We start from the raw sequence: 25,219 nt of genomic DNA on the forward strand, positions 1-25,219 counted from the left end.
GATAAAGATGAAATCTAACCTGGAGAAATTCCAGGTGACGAAGCTCCGCCCCTTTCAAGAGAAGATACAACGGCAGTATTTGAGCTCTAATGTAAGGCCACGCCTCTGGCCACGCCCCCCTCCATTTACTCTAATGGATTGCACTACATGAATAATTAATGCTCATTAGAAAGACAGCCCAGAATTAATCATTTTCATGTTCAATTCAGTGGTTAGATTTTCACTTGTTTACATTTTATTTTTGTGCTTTAAAAAATGTGGACATGATTTGAAAATGCTTTAAAAAAGTGTGACACAAATAACTGGGAAATATTAAAACAAAAATAAAAAAAATTATAATCTACAAATCAGCCACAATAAAGCAGTCTTTCATGCAGTTTAAATAAAAATGCAATACCTGTTAGAAATTATTATAATTATTATCTGAACCCTTTTAAAAACATATATTTGTATGTTTACCACAATTTGTTTTTCTAATATTTGTGTTAAAGATTAAAAGGTGCATCATTTAAATAATATCCAGCACCATAAAATCTCCCCATCAACCAAAAAATTAAAGAACCAATATTATTGAAACTAAATATTGTATGCTTATTCTGTTTTGACCGCTGACTGATGAGTTATTACACTTTTAATGAGGGTTTAATAAAAACAGCTTGTACTGTCTGATGTTGTTATTCCTATATTTTGATTTTTTCAGTCTCTTTGATATTTTGTTCATATTGCGTGAACGTTTACGAGGGTTTACAAGCGTTGCAAGGTCATGCAATCGAACAATTTTTCACGCATCAGTGTTATTAAGCTCAATACTGTCCTGTGTTTTGTGATTGCGACAGCTAACGGGTCACCTGGAGGAAATGCTTCAGGCGGCGTACAGCAAGTTCCAAGCCTGGCAGACGCGCCGGATGATGAGAAAGACCTGAGGAGACGGAGTGGAAGCCATGAAAGAGAGAAAAGACTGAGTTTAAAGAGAACGGGAGAGAACTGAGACGCTCTCTCCCAGTTTGGACCGACTGGAGCCTGATGGGCGGATGTTCCAGCCAATCAGAGCTGGAGGTGCTAGTGAGCACATCTGCATGGGGGAGGGGCTTAGAGAAGCGAATCTTATTGGTCCATGTGGAGATGGGGGGTGTGCCAGTCACAAATACCTGTAGTTATTTTCTTCTCTCTTTACTTTGTTCGTTCAATTCCGTTCCATTTTTTTTTTTTTTTTTTTCGTTTTTCAGTGGATAATTTAATTTCCTACAATGTGAACAGTGTTGTATTTCTACGATGACCAAACTGGGCTCAATAATATCGGCGGAAACTCAGGAACTTATTATGTTTAAAGCAAAGGACTCCGTTTGAGGGAAACGCTTTCAAGTCAGTGTTCAGAGGACCCTGCAATCCGAGTCTTGGGAGCGGATACAGCAATACTAAATAAATCATTTCTGTGTAGTGCATTTACTGATCTCATCCGCACTGCTTTATAACGCGTCTTCTCTAGCTGCACTGAATTGTGGATGTTATTGGAAATAAAGTCAAGATGTAAACTGCTATCATCGTGTGTCACATTAAAAGAGCTTCCTCGAAGTACTCCGTTCCCCAAGTGCACATCCAGCGAGGAAGCACTACGTTTGAACATTATCAGTCATTAATGTTTTTTTTTTATTAATATCATGCCATAGATAAAAAAAAAAAAGTGTGTTTGTGCATTAGACCAGGGTTTTTAGTCTTTTAGATGCAATGGGAGCTATATGTTTTCATGTATTTTATAAAGATATATTATAAATAAGTGTAAATTACTATTCGTAAAATATTGAGTTTCTGTTGTTAAATTATTCTTTTTTTCTACTCACTATAGTACTTTTTATACGTACTACTTTTTAAATATTTAAAAAAGCCAATTACATATATACATTTTTTTTTTTAAATAATAACTATTTTTATTGGTTTTAATCATTTTTATTTTAATCTTTATTTTTAATAATGAACATAAATGTAGAATACTACACATATGGCTTGGTTAATTAAAAAAAAATAAAGTAAACATTATTAAAATGAATACAAAATAAAAAACAGTAGTAATGATAATAATAATCGAATAGTTATCAATTTATATATTTATATTATGAATTTGCAAACATATAAATTATTGGATTATTGTCATATTTTATTTTTCTATTAATTTGAATCTTAATTTTTTATCTGTATATTTAGAATTTTATTATGTTCTTAAACATGCTCAAACCAAACTTTTAAACACCGATTTTGGAAAAATGATAGTAATGTTTAATAAGTTTCTGCACCTTTTACAGTAAGACACCAATCAAATCAAATTTGTCCAGTTTTGATGCATGTTAACTCCTTTGTATTGGTCTCAGACAGAATATAGCAGCACTACATTCTATCACCTGCTCACCAATGGATGTGAATGGGTGCCGTCAGAATGAGAGTACAAACAGCTGATTAAAACATCACAATAATCCAGAGCACTCCAGTCTATAGGTCAGACAGTCAGAAATAGAGTGCTGTGGATTATTGTGATGTATTTATCAGCTGTTTGGACTCTCATTCTGACGGCACCCATTCACATCCATTGATGAGCAAAGTGATGCAGTGCTACATTTCTCCAAATCTGATGAAGAAACGAACTAATCTACATCTTAGATGGCATGAGGCTGAGTGAAATATCAGCAATTTTTCATTTTTGGGGTGAATAATTGCATTTATGTTCCAGACATCAATTTTTCCTCAAATCGTTTTTGTTAAGAAAAGGTGTGTTGATACTTTACTTGGACCATAATAAGATCAAAAAACTTAGAAATTTCAAGGACGCGCCCAAGCCATATCTATACACCATATTACACCCAAAACCCTTAAAGAACAACTTAGCAACCAATTGTTCTCACCGGGCACACAGATATGAATGTATTCATGTACACAAACCCACTCATACTTTAGTTTTGAAGCAAGAGTAAAATGTTATATATTTTACAAAATCGGCTCGAATTAATTTAAATATTAAATAACATTTTAAAATTGACTGATCCATCCGACACCCAATTTGTAAAAAATGTGTTCATTGATATTTTCAGATATTGATGAATGAATGATTATGAGCTGTTATTTGTTGCGTGTACAGAACCTGTAGCTCCGCCCCTTTCTGTCTCCTCCATTGTTGCGTCACTGTCCTAGGGGGCGTGGCTTTGATAGCGCTCTTCCTCGCCTGCCTGATTAAAGTGCATCGGAGCAGGGAGAATTAAAGAGATTCCCACATGCTGAATCAGAGCAGAACATTATGTCATTACATTCTTGTATTATTGAAAAGCATTTAAAATGATTTACCAAATAAAAACATTTAAAAATGTGTGTGTGTGTGTGTGTGTGTGTGTGTGCGTGCGTCTGTGCGTCCGCCTGTGAGTGAGTGTGTGTGTGTGTGTGTGTGTGTGTGTGTGAGACCTCAGTGTGTCTGACCCTACTGTGCACCGCAGTGATTTTTAGTATGTTTGTGTATTTCTATGTAAGTTAAATACTGTGGTCTCAAATGTTCACACAAATGTTATAATTTGTTACAGTTTAATATTATAAGATGTTATAATAATCAGTTCCATTACTGTGATGTTCATTTTTTTGTTATAATTTATTTAATTTTTTTCTATATATGTACACTAAGCTTTGGCAATATGGTATAATTTACATTCACCCCAATAAAGCAATATTGAATTGAACTGAATTGAGAGAGAGACAGAGAGAGAGAGAGAGAGCTCCTCCTCCTCTGATGAAGTTCTGCTGTGCTTCAGGACTCGATCAGACCTGACAGTGAGGACCTGATGCACACAAACTCAACGACTGCTTCACAGATGCACTTATGGAGTACACAAACATCTTTCTGCTGTGGATCGCCGCTCTGATGCCAGGTGAGTGTGTGTGTGTGTGTGTGTGTGAAGGGGGTGTGTGAGCTCATGCAAGCTTATGCTTCTGTCAGTGCTCTTAGACAGACTTCGAGGACACAACAGTCTCCACCAGTGAGGTAAAGCTGATCAAATCTCATTATACGTAAATGATGAGGATTTCTTAGGGTTCCTCATGAATCAGATCCAAACGAGTTGTTATTGTCCTCCGGAGCAGTCGAGTGAACCTGAACGAGCTCAGATCATTTCATGAGACATTTCTGAGTTTGAGACATTTCTGAGGATCCCTGGATATTTAGGAAAAAGTCTTGAAGACTTCTCAGAACGTTTTGTCGAGGTTCTCTCAAAGTTATGAACAAGTTCTTTCAGTAAAATTAGCTCATCTGGTCTTAAATCATGTTCATAAACCATGAGCCCCCCCTCACATGTATCATTCTATTTAAATGCTACTTGTTTCAGAACGTTCAGAGAACATTCCAAAGTAACATTCCAGTATTGGTGGAAAGTGATCAAATGGAATGTTCACACTTAACACTCACACTTATAACATTTCTGTAGCAAAGAAACACCGTTAGACCTGGGTCTGTATTGCTCTGGGAACCTCAGGATGATGTTATCTCCAGAGATATTTCCATGTGGTAAAGGTTTTTAATGAGCTGAGAAGTGTTTACCTCATGAATACAGACCGATCCAACCTAGACGTGCCAGAACCTCAGCTTTAGCTCGATTTCCAAGAGCTGTGGCTCCCAGACTGGTTCCAATATTCATAATCTTTAAAACGAACTGTGGATATTTTAAATATTGGCAACATCTTTAATATCCAGTCAAACCTGTTGTGCATGCAAAGGCTTGCTTTGGCATAAATAAGAGTCAGAAAAAGATTTGCTGAAGGACTTCTAATGAGAATTATAAATCATTGTGTGGCTTTCAGTCCGAATGCATGAAACTGTGCGGTGTGTTTGCGTGCGGCGTCCAGCAGAGAGCGGAGACTTCCTACACCACTCTGAGTAACCAGAAATACTCTCATCTACAAACACTAGACGTCTCCATGTGGAAAAAACACGTCTGGGGCTAAATATTTTGAAGGAATGCTTTGGAAAAAGAAGCTAACTCCCGGTGTAATTAATGATAAGTTGCATAATCTTTAGTTCAGAGCACAAGTGAAATAAGCATTATTGATGTCACTGTGATGCATTACATCATTTAAAATACTTTCTCTTCCATCTGATTGGCTATCATGAGTAATGAGGAGAAAATAACATCCATCTGACACACTTTAGCCTCCTTTCAGTTTAATCAAAACCATTTTTCCCCCAGATGCTGACCTAATTCTATGCTGTCTTGTGTGACTTGCTGTCACAAACCTTTTGTCTTTGAGGACAGGTGTGCTGTTACTTTATTACGTGATCAGAGTTGCAGAACTTCTGGATCATAAAACAGGTGAAAGCGCTCCAGAGAATTACACTGGAAGAGGAACCTGAGTCTGAAGAGCCACCTGTTCAATCATTCAAAACGAAAAGCGCTTTCCCACAAACCTTCTGTGAAGACTTTACCATGCTGCAATCTCTCACAGACGCTCACCGTGTGCGTGTAACGTCTGGCTCACTTCTGGCACAATGTCCTCCAAGCCAGAGCCGGTGTGTGGATAAATCCTCAAGCTCTTCAACAGTTTTATCAGGTCTCCTGGTCTAGTCAAGCTGCTGTGATACAACTTGAACTTGTTTGAAAATTACGTTTGTCTTCCAGTAGCTGAAACCTCGAGCATTTTAAGGCTTCACAGATGCGGTCCAAATCATGTTTGTTGACTGAAATTAAGCTGAAATAAAATTAAATATAAATATTAGATGCTAAAGTGCAGTAAAAATGACAAAACTCTTTAAATTAACCAAGTAGAACTATACAGTAAATAGTGAAAATTATTTTGGCGTAGATCAGCTCTAAAATCATGCTTTGGAATTCAATAACACATTTTTTGTCTGGAAGAATGCATTTTTTCTTAAAACCCTCAAAGTGCATAACCCCAAATGTTTTTTTTTTTTTTTATGTTTTTCTTTTTTATAGTAAATATGATTTTCTTGTAATGTGTTAGCTTCACTGTGTCTTATCAAGTGTGATGACTTTTAATCCTGGGCTTTTCTCTTTTTGGGACTTTTCATCTGGCTGAAGAATATGGAAGAAATGTGACTGACGCTTTTTCTCTTTTCCCTGTCAGGGGAAAGGTTTCCCCAAGAAATTAAACTTGAAAGGGGGTGTGACGTCACTTCTATGAGACCCTATTCTTGCTTACCATCCCAATAAACATGGAAATGAAATCCAGAGGCTGTGAATGTCCATCCAGAACCAAATTCTCAAAACCGATGCATGAAAAACCAATGGTTTTGGATATAAGCACATAACAGACTACAAATGGTTTTGTACCATGTCTCGAATCCATTTACACTCAACTGAATCAAACTGAAAAGCTGTTTTTGTTTATTTCAGGGCAGCGGACCTGCTTTAATATTGACACCAGACATGCACAAATAATTGAGGGGTCGAAGGAGGCTCAGTTTGGATATACTGTTCAACAACACGAGGCAGACGGGGGGAAATGGTAAGACTGCATCTTCAGAAACTGCTTTGAAAAGATCCTCCAGAGTTAAAACCTTGATGGTGACCTTGAATATATATTCCCCATGATTTACTCACTGCAGGCCATCCTAGGTGTGAATGACTTTCTTCTTTCAGACGAATACAGTTAGATTTCTAAAAGAGTCGTGTTTCTTCCAAACTTTATAATGGCAGTGAATGGGTGTCGAGATTTTGAAGTCCAATAAAGTGCATCCATTCATCACTAAAAGAGAATGACTTAAGACACTTTGCTGTAGACCCATTCCACATAATAATATTCATTAAAACTGTATGTTAACACGTAGGAGCTTGCTGCATGAATCCGTGAGTAGGCTACAGTTTACAAATCAATGGGAACGGATTGCGAAAGTCTGCGCGCAGATTTTGAATTCGTGGGTACAGATTCAAAAACCGAGGGTACGGTTTACACAATCTGAATGCACGGATTGGAGATTCGTGGGCTAGGATAGGACATTCGAACCAGAAAGACACAGCTTACATTTGACTAAAAGGTTTTTGTCTTTATGCTCAACTAAAGTGAAATAATGAGCATATTTCCACTTTGAGAAACTCATGTTGCCCAACACTGGACAACACTCTTAGAAAAAAGGGTTCTTTGGGGTTCTATATAGAACCATAGGCTAAAAAGGTTCTATAATAACAAGCAAGGACCCTTTTGGCACAAAGGTTCTTTAGGCTATTATTAATTCATATATTTCATTATTCTGCAACATATATACATAGATATATTCTAACCCCCATATCTTGAATTTTGTGATCATTCAATGCAGTAAAAGAACGCACTCAAAATGCACAAGCGCCCATGACTTCATGCACATGATGCACATGACTTCATCATGTAACTTTACATTAGCCTAGATGCTGCACTTTTTATGCACGATTTGTTTAGTTTTTTAATATACTTGATACTGTTAAAGGGCACATCATTAAAACAAAAACGTAATTAGAACTAGCTACTAAATTAGTTAAAAATGCCTATCCATATTCGCGAACCCAAAATGACTCAAATGATTCGCGATCCCGCTCCGAACTCCCAAACTGACTCAAATGATTCGCGATCCACAAACTGACTCAAATGATTCGCGAACTCCAGAACGGACTCAATGATTCGCGCTCCGAACTCCCGAACTGACTCAAATGATTCGCGATCCCCAAAATTACTCTAATGATTCGCGATCCCGCTCCGAACTCCCAAACTGAATCAAATGATTCGCGATCCAGCTCTGAGCTCCCGAACTGATTAAAATGATTCACGCTCCGAACTCCCGAACTGACTATATATATATATATATATATATATATATATATATATATATATATATATATATATATATATATATATATATATATTTATATATATATATATACATACACACACACAGGTTTGTATTTATGTATGTATGTATGTTTCTCGAAATTGATTCTGAATAATTCAGATTGCTTTCATTTATTTATTTCAAAATGTTTTGTGTTATGTTGTCCATTGTTGATAGTTTTCATACTTAAGCTGTGAAAGGAACATTTTTAAGGGCTCAACACAACAGCTTTTATGATGCAGAAGCCACTTTAGTTTTTGATTCTGAATATATTATTCAGATGTTTTGTTATTTATTTCAGAAATCCTTGTGATATTCAGTTTATGCTGGTCTGACTTAATCAAAATAGTGTTTAAAAATTACTTTCTGTTTTACTTTGTGTTTGTATAGACCATAATGCATAAAAGCGCATTAATGGGTACATATATGACTCAAATGATTCGAATATATTTATCATCTATATTGATGATCTCAACCCCTGAGGTAACTATAATAGGCTATAATAGAGTACCGGCACCTCTTTTGGGCCACTTAAAGCACAGGTTACCAACATATTAATTACTTTTTGAAAAGGTTTTAAATACATGCATAGAACAAATCTGATATACTGTGAAATATACCCCCCTTGTTACATTAAAAGTGTTTGTGAATTGAGAATATTGAAAGTTTTAATTTTTTTTAGTGGATGAAAACGTTCATTTCCAAATGACACTCCCCAGCATCTTCTGTTTTAAGGATTTATTGTATATAATAAATATATACATTTTCTAACCGCCATATTTAGAATTTTGTGATCATTCACACGCATTCATAAATGCATTTGAATACACAGAATAATGCAGTGAAAGAACAAACTCAAAATGCACATGCACCACACGCACTAGTATGACTTCATCATGTAACTTTACATTAGCCTAGATGCGTGCACTTTTTAGGCACAATTTTTTTTTTTTTTTTTTTTTTATATAATTGATACTGTTAAAAGGCACATCATTAAAACAAAAAATACTAGTTCACATATCACACCTAAAACGCGTGGAAAACGCAATTAGAACTAGCTACTAAATTAGTTAAAAAATGCCTATCCATATACAGTTATGATAAGCGAACCCCAAATTGACTCAAAGGATTCGCGAACCTGCTCCAAACTTTCAAACTGATTCAAATGATTCGCGAACCCCAAACTGACTCAAATGATTCGCGAACCCATTTCGAACTCTCGAACCGATTCAAATGATCCGCGAAGCAGCTCCGAACTTCCAAACTGATTCAAATGATTCGCGAACCCCAAAATGACTCAAATGACTCGCGAACCCGTTTCGAACTCTCGAACTGATTCAAATGATCCGCGAAGACGCTACGAACTCCCGAACTGACTCAAATGATTCGCGAACCCTTTTCGAACTCTCGAACTGATTCAAATGATCCGCGAAGCCGCTCCGAACTCCCAAACTGACTCAAATGATTCGCGAACCCACTCCGAACTCTGGAGGTTCGGCCAAGATGGTGACTGTGTAACACCAATGTGCTGAAGCTCTGCACTTATTATGCCCGCCCTTAGTCATGACGCGAAGGCTGAGGTTCTTTAACTGATGTTTAATGTGTTCTGGACTTAGACTCCAACACCAACACCGTAGAACTGAGTAAAAAAGGGGTGAATATACAACAAACATGTCATACATTCAGTTACATGTAAAACACACATGACTTTAAACTCGTACATAAACAGAAAATACATCCACATACCACTTTTGCCTGCTTATGAGCTAAGAGAGGGGGTTATCTTGAAGCTTCTTTATCGGATGACTTCTAAATAGAAATACTTTAAACTTTGCAACGATTACATCATTCCATATGATCAGCAGAATTGCTCTGTGAAACTCGGATCGCAGTTCTGACTCGTTCTCCGTGACAAAACAGGAAGTGACATACAAAGGCACGATGGGAGCAAAATAAAATATAACCAAAGAAAACTCTTAGAAAAAATAAATATTCCTCAAATATACAACAGTTGAGTATATAAATCACAATAAGCATTATAAAATAGTCGAAATATAAAAATATACAGATTAGACTGATCAAAAAGTTATAAATAAATGAGTGTTGAAGTACACAAGCGCCATCTAGAGGAAATAAACATTATAGATTCCGAAAGCTTGTAACAGCAAACACACTCCCACCATCACGCAATGTGTGATTCTTAAAATAATTTACTTTATAAATACTCAGTAACTCAACATGAACTAATAAACATTCAGTGGATAAGTATTTGTACACGTTTAACATACACAGTCAAACACCTTTCAAACTTAACCCTTTTAATCAGCTTCAAGTAGTAACACTGTTTTGTGTATGGGTCTTTCTAAGTAGACTGACTTATTTGTGCGTGCACCCTTGCTATCTAGTGTTGCATCACTAACAAGAAGTTTAAGTCTTCTCACCATTCCATCAGATCCTGGGAAAACTTCTACCACTTTAGCTAGCTTCCACTGATTTCGTGATGCCAAATCATCTTGAAGCAGAACGATATCATTTATTTTGGTGTTTCTCCTGCTCTTATTCCACTTACTTCTCTGCTGCAGATTCAACAGATATTCCTTCCTCCACCTGGTCCAAAACTCATTTGCCAGAAACTGAACTCTTTTCCATCTTTTCTGAAGATAAAGATCTTCCCTCACAAACTCTCCAGGAGGTGGTGCAATGATGGTGGACTTCATTGTTAGTATATGATTCGGCGTCAATGGTTCTGGTCCCACAGGATCATTGAGGTGCTCTGAGGTCAATGGTCGACTATTTACGATCGCCATTACTTCATACATGAATGTTCTTAAGGAAGAACTGTCCAGTCTTGCTGCAGACTTGTCTAGGATGGACGTTAGTACACTCCTTACAGTCCGGATCTGTCTCTCCCAGACACCACCCATGTGACTGGAAGCAGGCGGGTTCATGATAAAGGTACAGCCAAACTCTTTCACACGTTCTTGATCCATTCCCTTCATCAACTTCAGGAACTCTCCCTTTGCACCCACGAAGTTGGTACCTTGATCACTATAAAGCTGACTTACATTGCCACGTATAGCAATAAGACAACGCAGTGCATTAAGAAAGGCATCAGTACTAAGATCATCCAGCACCTCAAGATGAACAGCTCGCGAACACATGCAGGTGAAAAGTAGTCCGTATCTCTTCAACTCTTTCCTTCCCTCTTTAACATAGAACGGACCGAAGCAGTCCATGCCACTATAGGTGAACGGAGGGGTAGCTTCCATCCTTTCTGGTGGCAGGTCAGCCATCCTTTGCTCCTGATTGCATTTCCTCAGCTTCCTACACTTAATGCATTTGTAGATGAGAGATGAAACTTCACTACTGCATCCCAGAATCCAAATACCATTGGAGCGGATTTCATTGATGGTCATGCCACGACCTTGATGTTGCACCTTTTCATGGAAGTGTTTTATGAGTAAACGAGATATATGATGTCCTTTAGGAAGAATGGCTGGATGCTTGACATGAGAGTGAAGCTCTGCCTGTGTCAATCGTCCTCCCACTCGTAAGACATCATGGTCATCGATAAACGGACTTAACTTGTACAGCTTGTTGAAAAGACTTGAATTAACTTCCTTGCCTTGTCTTAGATGCTTGATCTCGTCACTGAACACTTCTTCTTGAACGATGTGAATTATGAATTGTTCAGCATCCTTCCTTTCTTCAAGTGTTGTGGAATTGTTGGATCTTTCTACCAAACCTTTCGCACTCCTTGCACAACGTTTGAGCCTTGCTATGGCTTTCACTGCCCTCTTCCAATCTGAAAACCTTTGCAAGCGATCTGACAGACACCACTCTTCCCTTGCCTTGGTCATTAGAACCTGTGCCCCTTTGAGTTCCGGGTCTCCATCATTAACTTCTCCCACCTTAATGTCATCCTTAGGGAGTTCTCTTTGCCATAGGAAACTTGGACCAGTAAACCAGTTCGATCCCATGAGTTCCTTTACGGTGAGCCCACGAGAGGCATGGTCAGCTGGATTTTGTTCTGAAGCCACATATCTCCATTGACTAGTCTCAGTGCTTGTTCTGATCTGCTGAACTCGGTTGGCTACAAATACATGGAAACGTCGTGCATCGTTGTTAATATAGCCAAGGACAACTTTGGAGTCGGTCCAGTAGTATTCACGAATGCCATCCAATTCTAGTTCTCTTTTGAGCAGATCACCAGTTCTTGTGGCAACCACTGCAGCTGAGAGCTCCAGTCTGGGAATTGTTGTTACCTTTGTTGGAGCAACCCTAGCTTTACTCATAACAAGAGTGCAGTAGACTTCTCCAGACTTGGTTACAACTCTAAGGTATGAACATACTCCATAGCCTGACACACTGGCGTCTGAGAAATGGTGTAGCTCATATTGTTGAACATCCTTGAATGTTGATGGCACATAACAACGTGGTATCTTCACCAAAGACAGGTTATGGAGGTCTCGCAACCAAGCTTCCCAATGCGGCTTGAAGTCATCAGGAAGTGGTTCGTCCCAGCCTAACTTGTCTTGACACATCTTTTGTAGAGTCCTTTTCCCAACTAAAATGAAGGGAGCGACGAATCCAAGAGGATCAAAAATGGAAGCAACTGTAGACAGCACACCTCTTCTAGTAAAAGGATTTTCCTTTACTAACACTCTGAAATGGAACTTGTCTGAAGCCACGCACCATTGGATGCCGAGCGCCCTCTCTACTTTAGGTTCTCCTAGGGTCAAGTCAAAGTCAGTTGCCCCTTCAGTACATTCCTCCTTTGGAATTGTGGCAATCACCGTCTTGCTGTTGGTGATGAATTTATGCAAGCGAAGCTTTCCGGTATTGCAGAGACCCCTGGCTTCCTTTACAAGCTGGATTGCCTCTGCTTCAGTGTCCACACTCGCTAAGCCATCGTCAACATAAAAATTACGTTGTATGAACTTCACTGTGGCTTGATTAAACTTGCCTTGACCTTGTACGGCAAGGTATTTGAGGCCGAAGTTTGCACATCCAGGCGAGGAGGCCGCTCCGAACAAATGGACCTTCATTCGAAAAACTGAAGGTGAGGCTTCCATGTTTCCATCTTCCCACCATAGGAACCTGAGGTAGTCCCGATCCTTTGGAGCAACGTGGAACTGGTGGAACATACGCTCCACATCACACATGATGGCTACTTGCCCTTTCCGGAAACGACACAAGACTCCAACAAGGGTATTTGTGAGGTCAGGCCCAGTCAGTAGATGCTCATTCAGAGAAGTATTCTGAAATCTTGCAGAGCAATCAAAGACGATACGAATCTTGCCTGGCTTCTGTGGGTTATATACTCCATGGTGAGGTATATACCATGCTGGTTGACTACTTAACTCCATCTCTGGGACCCTTTCAGCATCGCCTCTTGCTATTATGTCCTTCATGAAAGCCATGTAGTCCTTTTGGTACTGTTCATCTCTCTTTAAACGCTTCTCTAGGGATTTGAGTCGATGCTCTGCACACGCTTTGTTGTTTGGCAAATCTGGCCTCTCACCCTTAAAAGGCAATGGCATCTCATAGTGTCCATCTTGCACTTGCTTAATGCCTTCATTCAATTTTGCCAAAAACCTTAAGTCTTCTTGCGACGTTGAGACTTCCTCATTATCCCGTTCTACAAAGTCTGACTCAAAAACCTTCAATATCTCTGCCGGAGTGATCATCTCTTTAACCTTGTTCCTCTGTACAAAGCAGACTTCAGACTTGAGTTTGTGAGATGGATCACGAGCTGGTAGAACTTGCTTCATGATAATCCTGTGACTCACACCGATTTCATCTTCATAATAACTGTCGTCATGGTTGTATCCAACGATACTCCAACCCAACACGGATCTTTGTGCAAATGGCTGATCTTCATTGCCACTGAGAACATCCCTGGGAAGTAAGGCTTGAGGGCAGTTGTAGCCTATTAACAAACCTACTTCACAGTCAAGTGCAGGAGCCATTTCATCTGCCAGATGTTCTAGATGAGGCCAATTCTTTGCGGTTTCACATGTGGGTATATGAGATCTATTTGCAGGTATGTAGTCTCTAGTATAAGTTGTTGGAAGTTTGATTTTAACTTCAGACTGAATGCCTCTTACTTGTAGACCATTCAATTTGTGACTGGACACAACCTTCGTTTTGGATGTTATGGTGGAAATCTTGAGTTTGACAGGCTCTTTCTTGATATCAAGTGTCTCAGCTGTGTCCTTTAAAATGAAAGTAGTGTCGCTCTGAGTATCAAGCAAGGCATACACTAAAATCTCCTTCCTTGGTTCATCTGTTGTTGAGACATATACTGGAATGATTGATGACGTATGAGTGCCGTTCCTTTCTTGAACTACTCTGTTTGAAGTCACAGGCTTAGACTCTTGTACCTTCTGTGCTTCGGCTGTTCTATCTGCAGATCCGTGATTGACCTTGAACTGATCTTGACTGGTTCTAGAGCTTTGTCCTGGGTATTTATTTACACGGTCCTGGTGTAGGCTTGTTGGGTGACACTTCTCACATTTTTCACACACACTCCTAGAGGTGCAGCTTCTGGAGTTATGACCAGTCTTAAGACAGCCAAAGCACAACTTCTCAGACTGTACAAACTTCAATCTTTCCTCAATTGGTCTTTCCATAAATTTGCGACACTTATGGAGAGTGTGGCCTAATCTCTTACAAAAGACACACATAAGGCTAGTCCTTTCACTGGAACTAGTGGTGAATGTCTTTGCACTTGAGTTGCGATTCCTCTGAAACTTATAATGATCTTGATCTGATTGCTTGAACCTTTCTTGCTCTGCTGGCTTTATCGCTTGCAGTGAGGTGATAGGATTGCATGCGATTCTAGCTTCCTTGTTAAGAAATTCAACAAAGTATTTGAAATCTGGGAATCCTTTGTATTCGTCTTGAAACTTGGTGACTGCTCTATTCCAACGTGAACTCAACCAGTCTGGCAATTTGGCTAATATTCTTTGATTTTCAACACAGTCATTCAGAGCTTGTAAACCTTGTACATAAGGCATTGCTGATTCAACACTGCTTAGGAAATCTACAAATTCCTGGAGGTCTTTGCTGTCTTTGGCAGCAATCTTGTGCCAAGACTGTATTTTGTCACGGTAAGATTTGCCAACTACGAACGGATTGCCGAACCGGTCATCAAGGATGTTCCAGGCTGCCGTGTAAGCCATTTCTGTTCCAGCCACAAAATGTCCTTCAATCGCTCTCTTGGCCGGACCACCTACATACTTGCGTAGAAAGAATAGCTTTTCTTGTGATGGCAAGTTCTTGCGATCAATTAACGTCTGGAAGGACAGCTTCCAGTCATTATACTTCAGGGGATCTCCAGAAAAAACAACAGGTTCTGTAATTGGAATCCTATTGGCTGTAATCGCTTCAGCCAGTGCCTTCACAAGATCATTAGAAGCTTCGTTGGGAGCAGGCCATGTAGGTGACTGAGAGATATGAGCTTGGGGTAACCTTTGAGAAGAACAAGAGGGTTGGTTGAAAGGAGCAGTGTCTTGAGCGAGCGTAAATGGCTGAGAGAGAGAAAAAGGAACGCTTGGTTGAAAAACATAATGTTCTTGCCTTTGTTGAAGAAGAGGAGCAGAACGCTGTTCTCCCTCATCACCTTTGATGCTTTCAGCATAAACTTGCAGCCTTGCTTGTGCTGCGTTATGTCTTTTTAGTTCCTCCAACCGTTCCACTTCTTTTTTCTTTTCTTCCAGCTTTATTTTTCTAACAGTGCTTTCTGAAATAAATTGAGCCCTTTTCCTTGCATTCTCCGCTTCGGTTTCCCTTTCTTGAGCTTCTCTTTCTGCTGCTAACCTTTCATCCTCTGCCTCCAGTTTCCTAATTTCCTCTTCATGCTGATGTTGTGTCTTCATTATTTTAATCACTTCTTGTGTAGCCGCTACTTCAGCCGCTGCTTCTTGTCTTTTCTGCAGAGAATCACTGTAAGATTGACTGGACATCTTGGAAACAGACTTTGACTTACTGGAGGTTGCTGAGATGATGCTGGACACAGTGGCTTCAAACACTGAATCTGAATCAGGCCAGGGAATGTCCTTAGGATCACCGTTGAGGAATCTTTGAGACTTCTCATTTGCAGTGCTAGTAATGGCAAGGCAAGTGTCATTTTTCCTCCGAATTTCAGGTTCAGGGCTTGTGATGCTTCTTATATCACCATAAATATGGTCGACCTCAGACTGAGTGGCATTAATGGTGCTCACAACTTCACAAATCAATTCTGCATCATCATTGTTCTTAATGGCTCTTTTCAAACCATTGATGTGATACTTCCACCTTCTATACTTCTGCTCAAAGCTTCTTCTCAGATCATTTAGTCTAGCGTCTTGCAGCGTTTTACCCTTCTCGGTAAGCGTGCGTGCTCGCTGGCTTCTTCTAATATCTGAGAGCTGTGTATTATCTATGTCCACCTGAGGTTGTTGTACTTGTGCAGCCACTTCAACTTGTTCAGTTATATCAGCCTGCTCTGATGGAATGACCTGCTCTGCATTGTCTACGTCTTGTGCAGTAGGGGTTGTATAGCTAACTTCTTTAGTAGCCAGCAATGTATTTTCACTTGTATTTGACATGCTAAGCCTGTGTTGCACTATAATGTGAATATTCAAAAAGCAATCTAAAGTTTAGTGTAAAGCGGTTATCTCAGCTACACTTATGTGATCCAATCATGTAAATGATAACAAGCTACAGAACTGTCAAGAAGTAGTCTATGAATTCAACTTGTAAAAAAAAAAATAAAATAAAATGTGAATATCAACACGCTTAAATGATGAAGTATACACAAATACTTGAATACAACAGAAAATTCAAACTTTAGTCTTATTTAATAGTAGCAAAATTGTTTATCTGTTTAGTCCCTTTTAGTTTCTTAATAAGTCAAACGATAATAGAAAAATGTCCAACTTTATCTTAGAATGGGAATGATGGAAATACCAGAGCATTGAAACTTCAGTGACAGTTCACAAGACCTTGCGCTGCTTCCAAGTCACTAACTTCAAAAGTGCTTGCTTGTTCAGCCTTTGCTTGCTTCAGTCAAATCAATTGCAATCTTTTCATGTTGTACTTCCCTCATTCAACATGTGGCGCCTCTTGATGGCCGATTTCCTCGTGCAGCTTTACGATCTGATGCAGTTGGCCTTCACCGACGCAGAAAGTGTTCTACTATGCCCGCCCTTAGTCATGACGCGAAGGCTGAGGTTCTTTAACTGATGTTTAATGTGTTCTGGACTTAGACTCCAACACCAACACCGTAGAACTGAGTAAAAAAGGGGTGAATATACAACAAACATGTCATACATTCAGTTACATGTAAAACACACATGACTTTAAACTCGTACATAAACAGAAAATACATCCACATACCACTTTTGCCTGCTTATGAGCTAAGAGAGGGGGTTATCTTGAAGCTTCTTTATCGGATGACTTCTAAATAGAAATACTTTAAACTTTGCAACGATTACATCATTCCATATGATCAGCAGAATTGCTCTGTGAAACTCGGATCGCAGTTCTGACTCGTTCTCCGTGACAAAACAGGAAGTGACATACAAAGGCACGATGGGAGCAAAATAAAATATAACCAAAGAAAACTCTTAGAAAAAATAAATATTCCTCAAATATACAACAGTTGAGTATATAAATCACAATAAGCATTATAAAATAGTCGAAATATAAAAATATACAGATTAGACTGATCAAAAAGTTATAAATAAATGAGTGTTGAAGTACACAAGCGCCATCTAGAGGAAATAAACATTATAGATTCCGAAAGCTTGTAACAGCAAACACACTTATTTTATAGTTCACACACGTAGAAGGGAACATAATAATACTTTATTTGCTGATCTAAGTCCATATTTTTTCGTTCTTTTGTCTTTCTAACTTTTTTCTAACTTTTAACGAGCATGATGGAAGAAGATAAGCCTGTTCGAGGTGCCATGTATTCTTACGCGAAAACATCTCTGAATGCCGCCTTCAAGGTGAATGACGCTGCGAATGCGTCTCGAAAATCCCGTTCCCTGAAACTCCTAAACCGCCTTCCAAAAAATCAAAAATGGTCGACAGAGTGGTGTCGGACAATCAGACGGTCTCCAATTTACACCTGATAGAAGTTTTGGAGCGAGTAGAAAAAATGCAGTTGGAATTTCTGAATCGCATGTAACAGGTAAAAGTGAAAGACCATACGAATTCATTAAATAGTGTGACTGAGGCGCTCGAGTTTATGAGCAATCAAGTAGAAGAGGTAACAAGCAATTCAAATCTGGAGGGATGCCAGAACCGCTGCCATCCTTAAAGATCGGAAAATCAGGATTTTTGAAGACTTGACACAAAGCACCAAAGACGCCAGGAACAAGCTTTGACCTCTTGTGGAACGAGTGAGAAAGGAAGGGAAGAGAGCAGGCTTCAGAGGGCCGTCTGCATATGTGGACAGTAAAAGGATTTCTGCCAAAGATCAGTTCGGCTGAATGATGCTGTGGCTTCCTCCTCCAAGAATCAATGCAGCAGATGACTTTCTTGATACCCACGGTTAAGCACAAACTGCTCCAGGTTTATTTTTTCCCCTCTCTCTCTCCTCTTCTTTAATCGTGATGGACAGACTGTGTAGTATTCAGCTAATCTGAGTCTGGATCTACAAAATGTAAAGGTACCAATACCTTTAAAATCTTTATGTGCTGGATCTTCAGTTCATAATTTTTATTTTGGGATTTAATCGTTTAGAACTTTTTTCATAAAATATTTACTTTTGAAATCATCCTTAGCAGTCAATAAGAATGAGCGCTCGTTTTGAACAAAATTTAAAGTCATTATGACTGAAAGAACTGCAATTAAGGAAAAACAAAACAAAACGGACTTACTCATGTCCTTATACTCATTATAATATGTCGCAGAGTCAGGCCATTTATCGCTTATTCTTGTGAATCTGGTTATCACACGGGTCAGAATATTCTGCTGGAGTAATGATTATGAAGTATACTTTTAATGGTCGTATTCTGGAAACTAGTGTTGATCCTTCAGGTCACTTCCAGCTAATAGTAGTAGTTATTAATCAGTTAATTATTATCAACATCTATGGATAACAACTCTGTTGGGGAAAACTGCTCTTTCTTAAACACGCTAGATCATAAACTTTCATCTGCATCAGGAAAATATCCTCCTCCTTTCTGATTTTAGGAGGTGACATTAACATAGTGTGGCAACCACAGGGACAAAAGGGCACAATAGATGTTATAGAATTTAGTTTAGACTACGCCACCCTGGGAATTTCACCCAGGGAATAATATACCCGCACACAGGTTCCCCACTAAAGACAGAAAAACATGGAGACACAGGTATTTATACAAAATTACCAAAAGTTTATTATAATTTATAATAAAAACCATGCACAGACAAATGACAAACCACAGACGCAATGTTCACAAAAAGGAAGCTGCGGCCTCACGAGAGATGTGTACGTTCCCCTCACACACACACTGCACACTCACTCACAGCACAAAGAGCCCCAGTGAAATGATCGGTCACAGCACACGTTGTAGACACCACCACCAAAGATAGGAGGGAAACGATCAATTTCCTAAGCCAAAAAGGCCGCAGCTCCTAAAAAAAAACAAACACACACTCCACACCACACACACACAGAAAAGAAAAAGATTAATACAAAAAAAAAGGTTATACAAGCTAACAGGTGGATGACAAATACTCATCCACCTAAAGGTCTTGACGTTCAACCTTAATGGGCCCAATCCAATCCAAAAAAAGCCATTAAACAAATCTTAAAAAATAAACTTAACAAAAAACAACAAAACAACAGTTATTACGTTGTATACATAAATCAACACTTCAAATGAATAAACAATATATGAAATAAATTCACAGATATTATACCAAAAATGACAATTTAGACATGAAAAATTATACAAAATAAAGAAAACCCCAAAAGAAAGAAAACCACGAGTTGCTTGAGGTTTCAACACAAAAAAAATATAATTTGAGGTCTTATTATATGGGCAAAATATGCACTTAGGAAGTGTGTGTAGGCAAAGATGTACAACAGTATGTATCAACACATTGTATTACAGCAGTATCAGATGGCCTATAAACAAAATAGCGGTGACACTGCACGAACTGTAGTTCTCCGTAGCTGCGAGGCCAGGCACCCAAAAGGACATTCCCTCAATAGTTTAATACAGTCGTCATTCTCCCACCAAATCACGAACTGAAGTCCACAGATGCCCGCACAACAGTCATCCGAATGAAGCCAATTGTAATGAAACGCAAATGGGAAATTGTTGTCCGTCCGAAATGGTCACAGCAGCGCGCAGCAAACAGGTGAGGGTTCACAGAGGACACGCTGAAAATGGTCACAGCAGCGTGCAGCATAAAGCAAACAAGCGAGCGTTCACAAAAGACGCGCAAGGAGCCTATATGCCAGCGCAAATTAATGACGTCACATAAACTGCGTGTGGGCTTTCAGCTCATTATGCCACAATAGTAATGAATAACATTCTAGATCGACACCCTCCAAGGAAAGCAACGTCTCCAAACTCAAATCTGATTGCGTTTATGGATAAATTTGATTTAGTTGACATATGGAGAGAAATGTACCCGGATGTCATGCCATTTATATTTCAATTAATTTATCACAAAATACTACGATTAATACTTCTAAACCGTCACTTTGGAAACTTACCAATTCTCTTCTTAAATATGAAAAGGTCAAAGAGCAGATTGATGAGTTAATCCAAATTTATTGGGAAAGAGCTGAATTAGAAAAATCTTATGGACTGAATTGGGAGCTTCTAAAATATGAATTATGGAAATTCTTGGAAGTAATATAGCAAAACAAAACAGATTAATTAAAGATGAAGTTCTTTCACAGCTTTCTTCCTTATCAGTTGGGGAACCATTGACAGAGACTCAACACACTGAATACTGTAATCTACAGAATAAATGAGATGACCTGTACAGATCCAAAGCTAAGGGAGCATATGTTAGATCCGGGAAAAATGTCTGGAAAAAGGAGAACAGAACTATTTCTTCCTATTTCTTTAGGTTTGAAAGATCCAATGCTATGAATGTCTCTATAGATCGTCTCCAAACAAATGATAGAGTTCTTGATGAGCCTAAAGAAATAGCTACTTATTGTTCCAAATTCTATAGTAACTTATATACATCAAGATATATCCAAATTATTATTAGCCAGCTGCTGACGACACGACTTTATTTCTGAATGACGTCTCCCAGATCCCTTTAGCTTTGAGATTGATCGAGTCCTTTTCCAGAGCTTCAGTTCTCTGCTCAAATATCAACAAGTGTGAGTTAATGTCAATCAAACGCTGTGATCTTCCTCAATTTGTAACATTCCTGTGAAAGATCAAGTTACATACTTAGGAATTTTAATTAATAAAGACCAAAAAACAAGATGCAAAATAAATTTCGACCCTTTAATAGTGAAAAACCAAAGAAAACTCAACTCAACTCGTGGCTGCAGAGAGATTTGTCAATAAGAGGAAGAATTTTACTCTCTAAAGCCGAAGGATTGTCTCGACTGACTTCTGCTGCTCTTTCTTTGGAGGTTGATAAAGGAAGATCTGTAATAATGAACCAAATTAAACAATTAATTAAACATTACCTTAATTAATACTTTTAAAATTAATTGGCTGAAGAATTTCCTTAAAAATCCCTGCTCACTTTGGAATATTATCCCTTATTATATTTTCTCTAAAGTTGGTGGCCTGAATTTCCTTTTACTTTGTAATTATATTTTAAAAATCCCTGTCAAACTTTCTAATTTCCATAAGCAGATGCTCTTGGCCTGGTGCTTAATATACAAACACAACTTTTCTTCACACAGATATTATTTATGGAACAATAAAGATATTCTTTACAAGAATAAATCACTTTTCTTTGACAGCTGGTTTGAAAACAATCTTCTTTTAGTTGGACAGCTTTTTAATTCACAAGGCAGACTTTACAACGACTCAGATTTATTACAGAAATATAATATCCCTGTATCTGCGTATGAATATGCTGTTGTTCTCAATGCCATTCACTCTGGTGTGTCTTTTCTGTTGCAAGGTTTTACATTTCCATGGCCATGTACTTACTCTAAATTTAACTGACACAATGATCGGAAATGTTTGCTTTTCTGCAGATCAACAAAAAAATAACTATAAAACCAGAGCTCTCTTTCAGAGAGAGATAATAACGATTCCTTACATAATCCCTTATTGGAATAGTATTTTGGAGAATATACCTTGGGAGAAAGTCTGGACCTTGCCTCATAGATATCTGCTTACCAACAAAGTAAAAGAAATAACATTTAAGTTAATTCACAGATGTTACCCAACTAAAGCCTTTCTTAGGAAATATAAGTTAGACATTGACGTGAGTTGCTGTTTTTGTCATTCTTCTGAAGAAGACTTCATTCATTTATTTTGGCAATGCTCCTACACTGAAAAATTTTGGTCAGACTTTTTGGCGTTTATTCAGTTTTATTTTTTAAGTGACTTCTCTTTTTGTTTTCATGATGCTTTCTTTGGATTGTTTGACTATTCAAAAGAGAATAATGGAAAATATTACATTATTAATTTATGTGAATATTCTTTTTTTTAAGTGTACTGTAATGTGTACTGTAATGTTTTAATGTTTGTATTGCTTAATAAAAAAATAAAATAAAAAAAGCTCCGAACTCCCGAACTGAATCAAATGATTCACGAACCCGCTACGAACTCTCGAACTGACTCAAATGATTCGCGAACCCGCTACGAACTCTCGAACTGACTCAAATGATTCGCGAACCCGCTACGAACTCTCGAACTGACTCAAATGATTTGCGAACCCGCTACGAACTCCCAAACTGACTCAAATGATTCGCGAACCCGCTACAAACTCTCGAACTGACTCAAATGATTCGCGAACCCGCTACAAACTCCCGAACTGACTCAAATGATTCGCGATCCCCATACTGACTCAAATGATTCGCGATCCTGCTCCGAGCTCCCGAACTGATTCAAATGATTCGCGATCCCCATACTGACTCAAATGATTCCCGAACCCACTACGAACTCTCGAACTGACTCAAATGATTCGCGATACTGCTCCGAACTCCCAAACTGACTCAAATGATTCGCGATCCCCATACTGACTCAAATGATTCGCGATCCCCATACTGACTCAAATGATTCGCGATCCCGCTCCGAGCTCCCGAACTGACTCAAATGATTCACGCTCCAAACTGCCAAACTGACTCAAATGATTCGTGAACCCACTTTGAACTCCCAAACTGACTCAAATTAATCATGCTCCGAACTCCCAAACTGACTAAAATGATTCACAATCCGAAATTCCGATCCAAATCAAATGACACCGCCAGCGCTACTATAGGGCTTGGGCATCATGACGTCATTACTTTACTTAGCGTGGCTGCCACGTTGATGGCCTCCTTTACTTCTACTCGGACTACTGCGCAGTGTTTAGACATACTCCCTCTCATCCGTGTGTCTTAATTTGATTGATTAAAAATCTATTTCAACCATGGTAAACGGTTGCTGTATTGTGGGGTGTAATAGCGCAAAACATAATCGCCATGGGGAAAATAAAATGAGAATGGATTCACTTTACACCGGTTTCCTGCTTGGAGGCGCGACCACGGAGACCATAACATCTGAATATTCATTTATATAGCTTAAGTCAACACTGAAAATAAGGGAAATTTATCTGGTTACTCATCCAAAATACGGGAAATTTCAACATTCATCTGTTTGTTGCTATACCTCTGCTCACAGCAAAATTTCATACTATAAAACTGCTGCATTAACTAACGTTAAGCGATTTGTGAAGCTAGGTCTAACGTGACTTTAGTTACAGATTGGCGTGAAATCGTGCTTTTACAACAACCACGCTATCTTAAAAAGCCCAACATCATGCTAAGGTTGCTTTCAAGTAAGCAAAACGATGCTTTGAAAACATCTGTTTCGCTAGAAGGGCAAGGAGTAGCAACAGGACAACAACACAGAGACTTAACAGGTCCGATTGAAGAGCTAACGGGATATTTTACAGGAAAATACTAAAATGGGAAGACAGCGGGGAAAGAGCTCAAATACGTGAGAACCCCGGAAAAAACGGGATGGTTGACAGCTACTAACTACACTTTTGAAACACATTGTTAAAGTCCATGTGTGAATGGTTGTTAGCACTAACGGTTACTAAACTAGCAGCTAGGTAACGTTAGAGCGCAGCTTACCGGATTACTGTATACTGTTTTGCCGCTGTTCCGTTTCTATGATTTGCAGCTCCTGAACCCATCCATTTGTGAACTGTACATGAGACTCCAATGACTTGTAGCTTCGGAACTATTCTGAAGTGTAGGCGCTCACAAAACAAACAAGGTAGCCGAAGATATCTGTAATGCAAAAGTGTGGCAGCAAGTCTTCCTCGGTACTCCACTATTTGTTGAGAATTTCATATGGATCCAAACGGTTAATAGTAGCGATTTTGTCCACATACCGGTCCCTGGCATCCATATTTAGCGTATCCCTATAAATCCCACAACCTTTTCGTGATTTTAACATCTTTTTTCTTTCTCCCAACTCTGCTCTTCTCGTTAAGCTTGCTGTATGTTTACATTCGCGAGGCCAGCAACATGGCCGCAACGTCCCAGAATGCAACTTGGCGCCCAAACCCTGTTGGCTTAGTTCTCCAATTTTATTACATTTACTGAAATTAAAGTACGAAAAGTATGTTTTTAACAAATAATATATCAATATTTCCATTCCGAACTGCTTTCCACGTCGAAACATCCACGAACATAACCAGGTGAGCAGATCACTCACTATTTGATTGCTCTGGTCTTTATCCACTCATCATCATTATCATCCACCAATCAGAACACATGAGAACTCTTTGACCACAGCTGCTGTGCTTCAAACGCTCTTGCAGCAGCTCAACACTGGTTTTCTCTGAGGTGGTGGGATCACATCAGATTGTGCTTAATCTTGCAGATCATGACTTATATCTACTCTTCCTCTCCCTGCAGTTTGGTAATATAAAGATTCCTCCTTTGAACTCCCACCTCTTCTGTGGGTTTTATTGTTCTGGGTCTGAATTTGGGCTCCTGGGGTCTCAAAAAAGAAACATTTTCAATCTCCAAGGTGAACGTTATGACAACGCTGTAACCCAGCTGGCCTTTATATAGTAAAACTAATCGATTACACTCTCAAAGTTTACAGCCTTTAAAACACAGGGTATAGTCTTTGACTTATAAAAGAGCAGACACACAGAAGAATATCATTAACCAAACTCCCACAGCATCACAATCCCTAATCCTTCCTGTTATTTAATCATCACTGATAGAGAACT

General features: G+C 38.7%; 4 protein-coding genes across 11 annotated transcripts in view; 3 read left to right on the plus strand and 1 right to left on the minus strand.

Moving 5' to 3' along the window:
* The window catches only part of LOC113066599 (general transcription factor IIH subunit 1-like), a 9,945-nt gene extending 8,408 nt beyond the window's left edge, over positions 1-1,537 (plus strand). The window contains exons 14-15 of the mRNA XM_026238525.1: positions 1-91; positions 837-1,537. The exon at positions 1-91 is cut by the window's left edge and continues 2 nt beyond it. Coding sequence (XP_026094310.1) covers positions 1-91; positions 837-923 — 178 coding nt within the window. The 3' untranslated portion in view covers positions 924-1,537. The remainder of the gene's footprint in view (positions 92-836) is intronic.
* The window catches only part of LOC113066589 (neogenin-like), a 1,074,835-nt gene that overhangs the window by 728,235 nt on the left and 321,381 nt on the right, over positions 1-25,219 (plus strand). The gene's annotated exons all lie outside the window — the stretch shown is intronic.
* Positions 3,795-25,219, plus strand: part of LOC113066616 (integrin alpha-11-like) — a 46,053-nt gene continuing 24,628 nt past the window's right edge. The window contains exons 1-2 of the mRNA XM_026238553.1: positions 3,795-3,899; positions 6,375-6,486. Coding sequence (XP_026094338.1) covers positions 3,851-3,899; positions 6,375-6,486 — 161 coding nt within the window. The 5' untranslated portion in view covers positions 3,795-3,850. The remainder of the gene's footprint in view (positions 3,900-6,374; positions 6,487-25,219) is intronic.
* LOC113066585 (uncharacterized) lies at positions 10,041-17,593 on the minus strand. Its single transcript, XM_026238496.1, has 2 exons — positions 17,225-17,593; positions 10,041-17,117 (listed from the first exon to the last, which is right to left on the minus strand). Exon 2 carries the CDS (start codon positions 16,432-16,434, stop codon positions 10,159-10,161), a length of 6,276 nt encoding a protein of 2,091 aa, XP_026094281.1. The 5' UTR covers positions 16,435-17,117; positions 17,225-17,593; the 3' UTR covers positions 10,041-10,158.

This window comes from Carassius auratus, chromosome 50 (assembly GCF_003368295.1).
Source record: "Carassius auratus strain Wakin chromosome 50, ASM336829v1, whole genome shotgun sequence".
NCBI lineage: Eukaryota > Metazoa > Chordata > Actinopteri > Cypriniformes > Cyprinidae > Carassius > Carassius auratus.